The sequence below is a fragment of the Diadema antillarum genome, unplaced genomic scaffold, assembly GCF_040938485.1.
Source record: "Diadema antillarum isolate AM-2024a unplaced genomic scaffold, OU_Dant_1.0 scf00000049, whole genome shotgun sequence".
In the NCBI taxonomy this organism is placed as follows: Eukaryota; Metazoa; Echinodermata; class Echinoidea; order Diadematoida; family Diadematidae; genus Diadema; species Diadema antillarum.
The window spans coordinates 2,147,189-2,162,144 of record NW_027270938.1 but is presented as its reverse complement, the minus strand read 5'-3'; the positions used below and the strand labels follow the sequence as shown (position 1 = coordinate 2,162,144).

At 39.1% G+C, this 14,956-nt stretch overlaps 1 protein-coding gene across 1 annotated transcript; it reads left to right on the top strand.

Moving 5' to 3' along the window:
* The first annotated feature begins 3,445 nt into the window (after window positions 1-3,445).
* Window positions 3,446-9,214, top strand: LOC139715459 (uncharacterized). The gene is made up of 5 exons (XM_071627032.1): window positions 3,446-4,160; window positions 4,505-4,631; window positions 5,379-5,543; window positions 6,954-7,105; window positions 9,072-9,214. The coding sequence occupies exons 1-5, from the start codon at window positions 3,446-3,448 to the stop codon at window positions 9,182-9,184; spliced, it is 1,272 nt and encodes a 423-aa protein (XP_071483133.1). The 3' UTR covers window positions 9,185-9,214.
* The last annotated feature ends 5,742 nt before the right edge of the window (window positions 9,215-14,956 follow it).

The following is a 14,956-nucleotide window of genomic DNA, read 5'->3' as shown; positions in this document are numbered from 1 at the left end:
TTGTTGCTGCTGAAATAATCCCTTGTTATTACTTGTACTCTATACCCCTTCTCTTTTTTTACGTCCCAACACCACAGTGGCTTGACTATTATGGCCTCTAATTTACTGTTTTATACGTAACATACAACACACATAAAAATGAAAGAAAATGAGCTTTGGTTGTTATAGTTTGACAACCTTCAAAAACAACCTTCACGTTGAACCCGTCCCGGTATAATGGAAGGTCAATAGGCCACGGCAGGCCGTCACTCGACTTTGATCTTGGTTCCGTACACTCATGTGGGAGAGACAAGTGTTCAGACGTGTACACTGTAAGCAGAACCTTGTGTCGGGGTATTATAACCATGACCATGACCATGACGAGAGCTCAGGTGAAATTACGCTTTGCTGGCCTGGTGAGTCTTGGCCTGGCACTGGCCATTATCCATCGCTGGACACAAGTCCAGGACTTGTCTCTCACCTCGACAGTCTTACGGGGTAAGAACGAAATCTGTAATGTTGTTCGTCTCATTTCGTTGACTGTACAATTAAAGGGATGGTATAGTACTGGTGGAGATGAGAATAAGGCTTTTAAGATAACAAAACAAAGATACCAAGAAACCATTTATGAAATAATACAGATCATATCATTTTTAGAGAAACTCAAAGTTTATTACATGAAAATCGGTTTTGAATGGCTAAGACTTCCAAAAACAGAGTAAAACAAGGCGAAAAATCCTCATAAAAGGTGGGTCTCATTATTTTTATATATACTTCACTATATTATCTATTTCGGATATCTCAGCTATTTCAAAACCAATTTTCATGAAATAAACGTTGAGTCCCTCTTGGAAGTACATGCTCTTTCATATTTCATAAGAGGTTTTTCATTATATCACCAAAAGTGTTAAAAATCTGCAGTCAGGTCTCAACCAAAACTATACGATCCCTTTAAGATTGACTGATTTCGAGCCCCCCCCCCCCTTTCTCCCTGTCTTTGTCCGTCTCGCTGTTACTCTCTTCCAATTATACCTTTATGCAGCTTGCCAACATAAAGCTTGCCCATGGTTTCAATGTTTCCATTTGTTGTGCTGAGAATATAACAATCTGCGTCCATTTTAGACGTTGCATGCATGCACTAAACAACCGCAAAATTATTTTTGATGAGATTACACCAGATTTTATGTATAATAGGAACTTGATGAAATAAATTGAAAAAAAAAATAGAATATTCGACTTGATAGAATCAACATAATATTTCTTATGTGTTGATCTATTTTGACTAAAGCCTTAAGTTCTTTTGTTTCACTGTTTGTTAGGTGTACACCTGAGGACGGGCTTACTTTACTACAACACACATTTCCCGTAGACACCCGAGTATACTCTGGACTCGTCCTCAACGGGTTAAAACAACTCAATAAAAAATGTCAAATTACATACCCACTAAGTAAATAATCTTACACACGGTCTCAAACTTCACTGAAAAAAAAACCAACTGTTCCTTTTATATATATATATATATATATATATATATATATATATATATGAAATGTATTATATTATATTGTATTATATCATATTATACATTGTATTGTATCATATTATATTATATTATATTATATTATATTATATTATATTATATCATATTATATTATATTATATTATATTATATTATATTATATTATATTATATTATAACAGAGAGGGAGAGGGGAGATGGAGGGAGGGAGGGAGATGAATTGACATCTTTGTTGGTAACACTATTCTCATATAGGGCTCAGTCTCTCACAATTACCAAGAATGACCATCTAGGTACCAATTCATATCTGTCGGATCAAGACAGACCTATAGTTTGCGTAATGCATTTGTCAAAGGATACCAACACAATTCTAGGTTTGAGCTCGGGATCTTAATTCAATCCACATTGTACTCAGCTTTCCACCTGCCCCAGCAAAAGCTGCCGTCAGACCTTCTGTATTCTGTTGAAAGGAAGCTAGGGAAAACCATTAAGATAGGACGAGGGGGCTACATCTTATAGAAATTAGCAGACTCAGACATTATGTGCCGATAAATGCTACTCTTTTTAGTCAATATCACATTCGTGACAATGCATTAACATATATGTGTGCATATAGTACAAAGTACAGTACGCCCATGCAGCGGAATCAACTATAATAAACGTAATGGTGTGTGAGATGCATATTCTAAGCTTGAATGTGCCTTCTGTTATGTTATACAAGGACGCGCAAAGTTTACAGTAAAGAAGCCGTACCGGTCCTTGACCATGAAAAAAAAAAAAAAAAAAACTCACAAAGATTTTGCTGCGAGCCATCCAAAGCAGCAGCGTCTTATCCCCTGATCATCGCAAAGGTTGTCTGGCCAAATATTCATTCAAAGTATGAATACCATTCAGACCACACTTTGGCTAATATATGATTCACCATGCTCGATTCAAGGCTCAAGGGAAACGTTTCCACTTATACCAGAATCATATTTGAAATAGAGTCGTGGTTGATCCGCCTGGGAGAACGAGTTGAATCATTATAGGGAGAAGCAGAAAACGTGGCTCTTTGGGATGAAATCATGCTAGTAAGTAGGGAAGACAGTCGACTGTTAAATTTGACGTTTTATATGTCATGACGTCAGTTTCCATGCCAAATAAGTGGAAAACAATAAGTAAAGATAATAGACATCCGGCTAGGCGTAGAACTTGCTGAACAGTATAAGGCATACACAACCTGTGAATAAACTGACGAGAGATAAAGAGATGGGCTAGGAGCTTGTGAAGGTTGCATCACAGCATCTATAACACACAACTTCGTACACATGACGTCGAATTCTCTAAATAAAATAGATTGCCTACTCATGCACATTCGCGTATCAAATGTATAAACATTAAAATGAACATTTGTATATCAAAAATTACGTGGTGAATAATTACATACAAATTTGGTTTCCGCTTTGGAGGCATATCAGGAAGTTATAAATTGAGGCAGAACTTACAGATCCGATTTTTTTTTTTTTTTTTTTGTTACGAAAAAGACGGGTAAAACTTTGAAGTATACGTTGGGAATAAGAGTCTTGTTGGTTTCGCTTGACTTCATGGTTTAAATTAAAGGTTTATCCTGTTTTTTAATGCAGGTCTTCTCGTCTCCTTTTTGGCGATATCGGCCTTTATCTTCATTCGAGTCTCGCTGCTATTTGCGCCACGGTATGCTGACGCGAAAGTTCTTCTACTGCGATACCTGTATGTTGTGATAAACGACCGCATCGGGGCCTACTTCGCCAAATGCCGCGAATATGAGTCGGCACATTGCCATGAGACGCAGGAAAAATTCCTCCTGAATCTCCTATCCAGGCGGGCTAAGACGGCCTATGGAAAGGATCACTGCTTCGCTGACATCAAGTCGGTCGCCGAATTCCGCCAGCGGCACCCTCTGACCAAATATGCGCACTACGCGGAGTACATGGAGCGCGTCGCGCGCGGAGAGAGGAACGTGGTGACAGCCAGTAAGACGACCCGAATTGGCAGAACGTCGGGGACGACGGGGAAGCCCAAGCTCATCGCCGTCACCATGGAGAGGCAGCTGATCTCCCTCTTCAAAATGGGCGCCATGGTAACGCACCTCGTCGAACAGTGCCACGCACGGAATGTATCGCCTCTGCAGACGTTCTTGTATCTGTACGTCCACACCGACTCGAAGCTATCGGAAGGTGGAATCAAGATGGGACCTATAACAACGTTAGCCCTTCCCGATCTCCTCTTCCGTCTGGTGTTCGTAACTCCTCCGGCAGGAATGCGACTGACCAATGAGCACCAAGCCATCTATGTCCACTCTCTCTTTGGTCTCCGTGATCGCACCATCAAGTCCCTCGCGGTCATCTTCGCCAGCGCCCTCCTCTCCTTCTTCAACTACCTGGAAGAGAACTGGCCTAAATTGGTGGAGGATCTGCGCCAAGGTCGCATCAGCGACGACGTCGGTCTCGACGCGGAGATCAAAGCGGCACTGGAAGCCGAGCTAGAGCCGGAGCCGGAGAGGGCTGCGGAGTTGGAACGGGAGTTTCAGAAAGGTTTCGATGGCATCGCCAAGCGTATCTGGCCCCACATGCTGTACATCCTCGCAATTTCCTCCGGACCACAGGCGCCGTATGCTAGGAGGACGGAGAAGACTTACGCTAAAGGTTGGTATATGACACACATTTTGATTATCTATTGTTCGGCAAAGTATTCAGTTTGCTTTTGCTTTGGATTACCGTGTTGAGCTATGTTTTGTTAACCCTAGAAATCAATAAAATCAACATTCTACTCCGCGTATAGCATAGTTTAAAGCTCACACACCTTTGCAGACGACATGTTCCTTGAAGAGGGCATGTACACAATGCTAAATCATAACAGTTTAAAACTACAAGACAGATCAAAATAAACTTGCTCTCATCAATAATGGTTTGGTAGAAAATGGAACAGTAATCCCATACCCACTATACAGTATAGGGATCATTTGCTAATTTATCTTATGTTTCGCCAGGTTTACCGATTGTGTCTCAGGTGTACAATGCCACTGAGGGTGTCATCGGCACATATTATGGAGACGAATACCATTACCTCATCGATGTCGCTGATATCTTCTACGAGTTCATCCCAGTCGACAAGCGGTATTCAACAGCAAATATGTTCAAACCTGTCTTAGTGACCACGTGCATGATGCGGTCACCTACCCCCCCCCCCCCGATATAACGTGTCAAATACCCTAGCTATGCATAATGGCGACATGTCGGATAGCAGAAACAGTAGCCCCACATTTCAGCTTTTAATTGCTTATGGCGGCCACCAACGCCTTTTCCGGGGGCCAATCCGATGAAAAAAGAAAAAAATCAGCCCCATACATATCAACAACAAGAGGAACTGCTGAATTTCATAATCACCCGTTTTTATTTCCATGAAAATTAAATATCTGTAAACAGCAATTAATGTTGACAACATGCATGTACCCGTGCATTTCCAAGTCGTGCAGCAAAATTAAAATGGCCTCCAATCTGTCTGTATAGTAGAGGCCACCTATCTTTAAAGGCCACTCTTTCAGCTTTGATTGAGTGGCCGCTATTGACAAGTTCGAGTGTACTAACACCTTGATTAACATTTTCATCTTTAATATTGTTTTCACATCTGAAAACAGTTTAGTTCTCACTTGATTCTTCTTAAATTTCTTTCCATATTATACTTTTATAACCCCTTACTTTTACTGTTTGCTTGTGTGATGATGTTGAACTAAAGTCAATATTCTTCAACATTAGAGTTCACTTCTCCATGCCATCCATTTCCGAGAAAAGGGGAAACTTTAAGTTTTTTTTTTAATTAATGTTTTTCTTTTCTATTCCCCCCTTGTTACTCAATCCAATCAGGGAGGAGGACAAACCCGACACCCTACTGGCTGAAGAGGTGCAGGTAGGCGAGTCCTACGAACTGGTGGTGACGAATATGGACGCCCTCTTTCGGTACCGGATGGGAGACATCGTGAAGATCGCTGGCTTCCACAAGAAATGTCCAATCGTTGATTTCCAGTACAGGTAAAAGGTGAACTCGGCACGGTGACAGACTAACATTGCCTAGAATATGGCGGAAAACCAGATAGACAGTGGCGACTGAGACACCCCGACTGATATAGCCGTTTTCCAAGGACCTCTCGCTGTATGCTGGTGAGCGGATGGGTCGAATGAAGCTCAGCTGAGTTGGACTGCGTCGCGCTCGGCTGGATTCGCTTCGCTCGCACGTTATAGCCGTCATACAGCGAGAGGCCCTTGACAAAAGGCTACGACTAATATAGAGAAGGCATATGGGAATGAAAGTTAAGAGTTTGATGGGCACCAGAAAGTGTACCTTGCTTTACTGCTAGAAAATCTGATTCGGTGGTGATTTCGTTCAGTCGGCAGCGCGTCTGCCTCCAGAACCAAAGGACGCGGGTTCGATTCCCCTAGTCCAACTGAGCAGTGTTGTGCGTAATCCTGTCGTCCCCTCACGTCTTAAGAGGCGAAACCGTCTGTCCCTTGGATAGGACATAAAATGGAGGTCCTGTTTATTAGAAAGTCACAACTCGTGCACGTAAAAGATCCCTCTTCATTCATTCATCGCAAAGAGCAGGATGCATAACCCGAAGAAGTGGTCCCGCTTCACACCAATTGCAGCAGAATTTTGGCTATCCAGCCATCTTCTCACTAGACAGGTGGAAAAAAAATGAACAAGTTGTCCCGTTGTCAGTGGCTAGTTATCAACCTCTACAGAACAATATCATTCACATGAATTATACATCCCATACAATTCATAGTCGCCAAATTTCAGATTTTGGCAGTCGTCTTAGCGGCCATTTTAAAACCATGTTTGACACGTCTACCTCAAATTTGAATTATTTGCCATATCTTTCTGTTCGTAAGTGACACATTTTCATTGCTTAAAAAGAATATGAATCTCAAACTTTACAGTGCCCGTGAAAAAAAAAAATAAATATTTGTTATGTATATAGATATATACAGATATATTTTGTCAAGATAACCATTTTGGCTGGTTTGATGTAATTTGATATGTATTTTGCTTGAAAGAAGTGCGAAAAAAAAGAAGCTCTGGTCCCCTCGTTGGGCATAATTCCCCAAATCACTTTAGATAACAATACATAATTATAAACCTTTCACCCAGATTTAGCGGCCATTTTGGAGGTAATTGTGTTTTGTTTTGTTTTGTTTTGTTTTTAAGCATTGATAGAGTTTTGATGCATACTGATAATTTCTATAGCTAAAAAAAAAGTTAACATAATTTCGTAGTATGCTGCTGAACACTATGATCAGCTGATAATGTTGCAGCTGTTATTGTGTGTGATATTGTGGGCGTCGTTCTATGTGCGTGTATTTGTCTTTCTGTTGGTTTGTCTGTTTGTCAGTTTGGTTTTTGGTATAGCTTCAATTTATTTCGACCTATAACCCATGTAGATCTGGCGAACTGCTCAATCTGAGAGGGGAGAAAACCACGGATATCAACATTCGAATGGCCGTCATTCAAACCTTCGCCTCGGCTTTGGGCAATGACGCCTCGCTGGTGGACTACGCGTGTGTTGAGAGCGTCCTCTACGACGAAACAATGGGTAAGAATTTCGATTCGCTCCAGACCAAGTCATCTTACAGTCTGTGTCCTCAACAGGGCTCAAGAGATATATTTCTTATTCCAAAGTACAATGTATCTAAAATAGGAGAAAGTGTAATATGTTTCCTGTTTTCTCTCCAAGCAAAATGTTTTCTTTCACTACATTTTTCACATTCTTCCAACTGGGATTTCTTTTTAAAGGACACGTCCACCTTCATATACATAAGGATTGAGAGAATGCAGCAATATTAGTAGAACACATCAGTGAAAGTTTGAGGAAAATTGGACAATCCGTTCAAAAGTTATGAATATTTTAAGTATCTGCGCAGTCACTGCTGGAAGAGAAGACTAATACAGTGTATGATGTCACATGCGTACAACTACATAAGAAAAATAAAAAGAGAATTTCACAAAACTTTACTTTTTGAATAAAGTGCACAGTTCTTTGACTTGCTACTAACGTATGTTAAGGGTATTATTATTCCCCCTGCCTTCTGAAAGAGAGAAGTCGAGTGTTCTTTTGTTATGCTAGAAAAATGGAAATATGTTGAATTTTCTTTATTCTTTCTTTATATCGTTGTACTCATGTGACATCACAAGCTATAGTAGTCTTTTCATCCAGTCGTGACTGAACAGAAACTTCAAAAATTCATAAATTTTTAACGGATTGTCCGATTTTCCTCAAACTCTCACTGATGTGTTCTACTAATATTGCTGCGTTCACTCAACCCACATGTCTATGAAGGTGAACGTGTCCTTTAAACTCCACCAAGAGGTCTATGCGTAGACTGCGGTTTCAGCGGCCGTTCACAAACTTCATGATTTTTGTGACCCTATTGCGAAAGAAATATGTTTCCTGTTTAATACGGGTACCATGTTTGATTTATAATACCGAGCAGTTTGTGAAGGAAATCATAGACATCGACCACAGCCATTGCTCTGTTCCCGTGTGTATTTGTGTATGGGGGGGGGGGGGGGTGGGATACGTTCTGATTTATTTTGTTTGTGAAGAAGTATTATTATTATCATTTTATTATTATTATTTTCATCATCATCATTATTATGATTATTATTGTTGTTATCATCATCATCATCATTATTATGATTATTATTGTTGTTATCATCATCATCATCACCACTATTATTTACTACTACACGGCTACTCCTACCGCTGCTATCGTCACCATCTTCAATATTATCATTACTATCATTGTTGCCGTGGCAGATAATAATATTTTGTACGGTCCGTTTTGCAACTTGAAGCTAATGTGGAAATGAAGACATAATCATTGTTTCAGAAATTGAAATATTGCAATCGTAGCTCGCTCAAGCTGGGCTGAGATTGAGTCTTAAAAAGTTATCTGGTCTTTTTGTATTATTTCTTCCGCCACATCTTGTGTGTTTAGCCAACTCCCAGACGTTTACACGAAAGACTAGTCTGATGTCTGATTAAACTGGCGGTACCATGAGCTATTGAACTAATGACCCCCTCGATGTATTGACAGTAATGTTACGTCGTTGCGTCTCTTCGATGTTTTCTATCACTATACTGGGTCCAAGAAGTAAACACATCGCAGTGAAAGTGCTGTCGCGGAGAAAAAAGTCTAAATGCACAGAATGACTTGCGATGTTTTTTTTTCATGAATTTGAAGGTTCTGAATCTGAATTGAGAAGGATTTTACTCTTTGCTGAAGAGTTTGCTGAAAATCAGACAATTCGCAGAACACTTAATGCTCTGCATTACGCACGTGTGTTTAAATCTTTACTTTGATTCTATGTGAGAAAAAATTTTTCCAAGCAGTCGCTTGATTTCAGCTCCACTTAGCACCCTTAAAGATAAAAATCGAGAAAATCTGAAGCAAATGAATTCAAATCCACAAGAGCTATAACCATACTTTATAGAATTATAATGTCCACTCTAGCAGACAATAGTGTTATATGCATGTTTATAATTTTGTTTGTGATAGGATTATCAGCAACAGATCGAGATGCCTGCTACGTAATTTTTGTTGAGCTGGATCGAATTGTTGACACCTGTAAAGGGAAGAACAAAGAGGAGGTAAGATCGTCAATTGAGTAATTTGCGTGCATATCGATGGGAAAGGTCATTTGGATTTCAGAACAGGAGCAAAATGTTACATGGAGGATCTTATGCCCCCGGCATGTGTGTCGAAGTCATCGTATGAAAAGTGCAAATAGATTATTTATGCAGTTTCTTATTGTGGCTGTTACTCGTCTATTTCTTATTCATATTCATATTCTTCTTCTTCTTCTTCTTCTTTTTAATCCTTGTCGACCTCCTCATATTTTCTTCTGATTTCGCACGAGTGATATTTTTTTTTTAAACGAGGAATTTTTTCAACTCCGAAACTTTTTCACATCACTGAATCGCAGGTTTCCCAAACGCTTCTGATGGCATGTCATGTAGGTACAACCATCATGTGCTATCATGGCAAGACATATCGTAACAACCAGTTGCAGTCAATATTTTGCATGATTATGACGATAGATAATTAATGTAGGCCAACACGTCACTCTTTCTTCACACTTCGTATAAAAAATTTGATATTTCGCTTCTAAAATGTAAAGGCATGTCCATCAATTAAGTTGGTTAGACGCGCCATTTAATGAAGGGTAGGATCCGTCTAATCAGTGATATATTTATTTTCGAATACATTTTTTTTAGGCATGGATTTGAAATATGTCGGTAACTTCATTGTTGGCGTAATCACCCCCCCCCCCCAAAAAAAAAAAAAAAAAAACCACACACACACTTTATCAAGATAAACTAAATTCCCAAACAAATCTGAGAAAAGCGAAAGATCCATGGTTGATTTTAAAGAGGTCGCACAGTTTTGGTTGAGACCTAATTTCAGGTTTCTACCATTTTTTTTTGTGAAATAATGAGAAACCTCTTATGAAATATGCAAGCGCGTGAAATTCTATGTGGAATTCAACGTTTATTTGATGAAAATTGGTATTGAAATGGCTGAGATATCCAAAAAAGAGTGATTCTAATAAAGTGTGGGACCAACACTTCATTACAATCTCTTTGTTTTACTTTGTTTTTGGATGTTTCAGTCATTCCAAACCCGATTTTCATCAAACAAACTTTGAATTCCTCTTAAAATGGTATGCTCTGTACTATATCATAAGTGGTTTCTTGGTATCTCGCAAAAAGTTAAAAGCCCAATTCTCATCTCCACCAATACTGTACCATCCCTTTAAGCATGTGACGAAGCCTTGGGAAAGAAACAACCGTCAGTACTAAATGTTCCCCGTAAGTGATCAAAACAGTCCCCTATAACATTCAGCCTCAGGAATTTCAAGTGGAAAATAGTTCATTTTCCACACACACGCACACACAGACAAATAGTTTTGTATGTTACTGAAAAGGAGTTACAAAAGAGGCTGTTTGTCATCTCGTCATGTCTATTTTTAGAACATGCTTTGCCTTTGTCACGGCGTGTTTTGTCGGAGGTCTCTTTTGTTATGTGGTCCTTGTTTTTGATTGGAGGAGGCTGCAGGTATCAGCCTCACCTGTAGAAGCATGTATTATTGTGATAAGTGTCCTTTCCTTATCTTCCTTTGAAAATGTGTGGGTGTGTCGTTTGTCTTGCTTAATAGTTTTAATGTTTGTGTTTTTCCCACTGTTTTATTTTTTAGTGAATCCATGACGACTACTGCGGATTAATAGCCTCATTGCGTGTATTGTATCGATGCTGTGATGTGGAGGGTGTAAAATGCAATTTACGACAATGATACATATATTATTGATGTATAACGACCGAAGAGATTCCAGAATTTGAATGCTTACCGCAATGAGAAAATGTCACCCCATATTAGCTCTGACTTTTATAAACGATCTCGAAATGGAACGAAACTAATGGCGGTTGCGATTACATTCGAATTGCATAGGAAAAGTTAAGGAATGAAAAAGTTTTGCGTGATTCACAACAGAGTGATATTGGCGAATTATAAGAGGCAACGACGTCATATTCTCACGAACCTCCCGCTGATATGCTAACAAAAAACCTTGTGAAAAAATTTATGAAATATGTCTGATTTTATTATGATATTTTTGGATCACCTAAATGTATTCCCTACCAACTACAACTCTGTCCCCTAAAAGTCTCCAGTGCTACTTAATGATAACCGTACGTTATGTACATTAACTTGATGGAAAGTAAGAATCTATGTGCAGGTTAGTGGGGAAATGCATGTAGCAACGGTCATCAAATTTGCGTTGGTGTGCTGATGATGAAAATGACAATTACTGAAAACATTGTGATGCTTTAAACTGTCATAAAACTGCGAAAAATGCTGACAATTTCGTTGCTTTTCTACTAAAGATCTCACGGGGTAGGTCGAATTTACATGTACAGAGACGGAACTAAAGCAGCATACCCCCTGTTTCAGAAAGACAAAACAGCGTCACGACTTGACTGTTATCAGCCTGGCACACCACTTGATATTTCCTTCCGATAGATGTAGGTCTACAAATTTTGTTCGAGTTTAGAAGTTCGACCCCCGCCTGGCATCGGTTAAACCAATGGACCACAAAGACGTTGACATTTTTTTTTGCGCATGATTTCATCTATCTGTCTCTGTTATCTGAATGAGAATGCACCTTCCCCTCGGTATCATATTTTTTTTTTCGCATTTCGCTCTATTCACTCCTCTTTTTTTACAGTTTCAAACGTTTTCCTGTCATACATTGTGTTTTCAGTTTCCTTCATAAGCGTAAGTATTAGTTTTCTTTGGCAGATGTGCATTGTATGGCTAGGTAGGCCTACATCATCATGACGACTTTTTCCCCCCTATATTGACAGGTGGCGTTGAAACTGGATGAAACTCTACGCGCCATTGCGTCTGGTTACAAGTTTCAGCGCAGCCGAAATGCAATCCCTCCACTCAAGCTGATCTGCTTGCAGCCGGGTTCTTTCGAGGCCCTGCGCGCATACGTGCTTGCGAATTCCTCGGCGACCGCACAGCAGGTCAAAATCCCGAAGAAACTGCTCAAAGGCGAATGGATTCGGCTTCTTGCGGACAGGGAGGTGCAGTGAAGACGTCTTTAAATCTTCTGAAATCCTCTCTGACAATGCGTGTTTTTTTTTTCAATTTTCTTCTGATCAGCCTGTTTCATTTCTTGCTTGAGAAACCAAGCAAACAACGCTGCGATACCATACATGTACTTGAATTATCACAAGTTTCTCTCATGCGTATAATGATTTTATCATTCAGGGTAAGAACAATAATTTTGTACAACTGTATGATTTTGTATCCAACTATGAATCCCACTTATCTACTATATATGTGACAAGGGAGTGCGTTTGTTCGTGTAGTGTAGTTAACAAAACTTAAGTTAAGTAAATGTATAAACCTTGCGTATGCATCTGTGAGAATATAGTCTTCTACCGCATGTGATCTTAGCAAAAAGTTGGCCGAAAATCGGGTTATTAATCATCATCTGATTACCTGTTGGTGTCTATCTCGGCCCTATATATCTGCCTATCTATCTATCTATCTATCTATCTATCTATCTATTTATCCATCTATGAACTACATATTATACTCCTATCGACATCTCCCATATCTCCTCCCCCCCCCCTCTCTCTCTCTCTATTTCTCAGTATACAGTATCTTTCTTTTCCTTTTCCTTTTTGAGTCTTTTCCTGTGTTCAGACAATCGCACGTAATCATCACTGCGTTTTATGGAGTTTTGGAACTGATAGGTTGTAAGTGTTTTATGTATATACAGTAGACGTTAAGTAATACATATCAATCGCAAGTGTTACAATAGCTGCATGCATATTGAGTTATTCGCGGGAAATGATATATGGTATAATATGGGAGACAAAATGGGCCTACATCCTTTCGAGAAATCCCAGCAGCTGTATGAAGTAACAAAATGAGTGGAACTCTTATAGTGACGTTCTTCCTCTCACTGAACTGTCTAGCCTTTGACAAGTACCATTCGTCTGTGTTTACTTGACGACTTAAGACACGTTTTTTGTATCTAAGGAAATAGATGATGGGTTCTGACGGATTATGATATAGTAGCAGATCTAATCTGTTTGTCTGGTAGTTCAGAGAGAAAACCAAAAACCTGGTTGTATTCCATGTATTAGAACTGTCGCATAACGTCTGCTTGCTGAGATCTTGCGCGGGCATTGAGTATAGATGTTGCATTTGGGGCCTTCAGCGGGAGTGAAGAGAAAACTTAAGGTAGCTGGCTCCTGCATTTTTGCCCTTTTGTCCTTCGCAATGATAGGGCCATAAATCCCTACTTTTTTCAGATGATGAAGTGTATGTCCCTTACAAAAGTCATTGATTTATGATGTTACAATTATGTAGGAATATACTTTTGATAATATTCACCTTCCATTAAATGCGAAGCGTTTATGTTTACATATTGCTTGTGTAAAAGATGACATTCTGTCTTTTAACTATTCTTACCTGTGATGTATGTTTTGAAAGCCTCCCTTCCCGAAGAAACAATTTCAGATGATGTTTTAGGATCTTCTACCATTGTCACATATAATTCTTATCTTAATTTGTTTGTTTATTTACATGAAATAAAAACGAAATGTTTGTACATGCACTTCACTTCAAATATTGTGGAGGTATGATTGTTTAATTTCGTTTGATTTGATTTCATTTATTCATTTATATCAATGTTTCACTAATGAAGACACATTTAGATAATTCATGCAACTGAATAGGCTCTACTCTTATGGAGCGTTTGAAAAGAAAAAGAAAACACCGTCAATGACATGGAGATTAAAGTTGGACTCTCGAAGGAATATGAATTAGCTACGTCATTGACGAAAAACTGAACATTAATGCTGTTTATGTGTACAAAACAACATAAAAAGCGTGAGATGATGACATCTCTTGGAATTAGCTTCGGTCGTTACGACCAATTATAACTATACAAAGAACTGCTGAAACATGCAAAGCTGCTAACCTGCCACATCATTATTTTTGTCTTAATTTGTTGAAATTTCTACCATACTGCTGCTTATTCCACTGTGTGTTAAGGTAATGAAATCGCCGTAGAAGAAAATGGATGCGTTAATCAACAGTTATGTTGATTGATTATTGTAGGTTGGATTTACAATCCTTGTCTGTCAGCTGTTTTCGTGACAGAGTGGAGTAAAAAATAAATCATTTAACGTTCAGAAAATAAGACACAATGATTGTTACTTTTCGTTTCGTGATTATCTGAACTGCGGCTGGCGTTACGAAGCCGAGAGCTTATCTGGCCTGGGTTTTTGTCCGTCATAATCAACTTTATTACTTTCTGCAGCGCTATTAAGGATAAACGATGGAACAATTCAAGCCACACAATAGATGTTCTGTCTCGACTTTTCAAGAACAGTCCTACGTTCACACAAGCACACACACACGCACACTTTTTTTTTCATTGATCTTTATTTATTTCATTCACATCATCCATGGATTAACATGTGAATAATTCTTAAAATTTGAATGTATCCTCCACTTCAAATCAAATTCCAGTCCCACCAACCCACTCCGATTTACCCAAAGCCAAAAGCACATATTCATCAATACACACACAAACACACACACACACACACACACACACACACACACACACACACACACACACGCCGATGGCATATTCATTCCTGATAAGCCCCTTAATGCCTTAATTTAACTTTCAATATTACACAAAAAGAGCGCGCGCGAGCGCGCATACACACACACACACACACACAGAAACACAGGAAGACAGCAACAACAACAATCAAACTTTACAGACATTCTTTCTGCTTGTGTACTTGATGTACCAATACTTCTGCAAAGAAATAACAATAAATTGCCA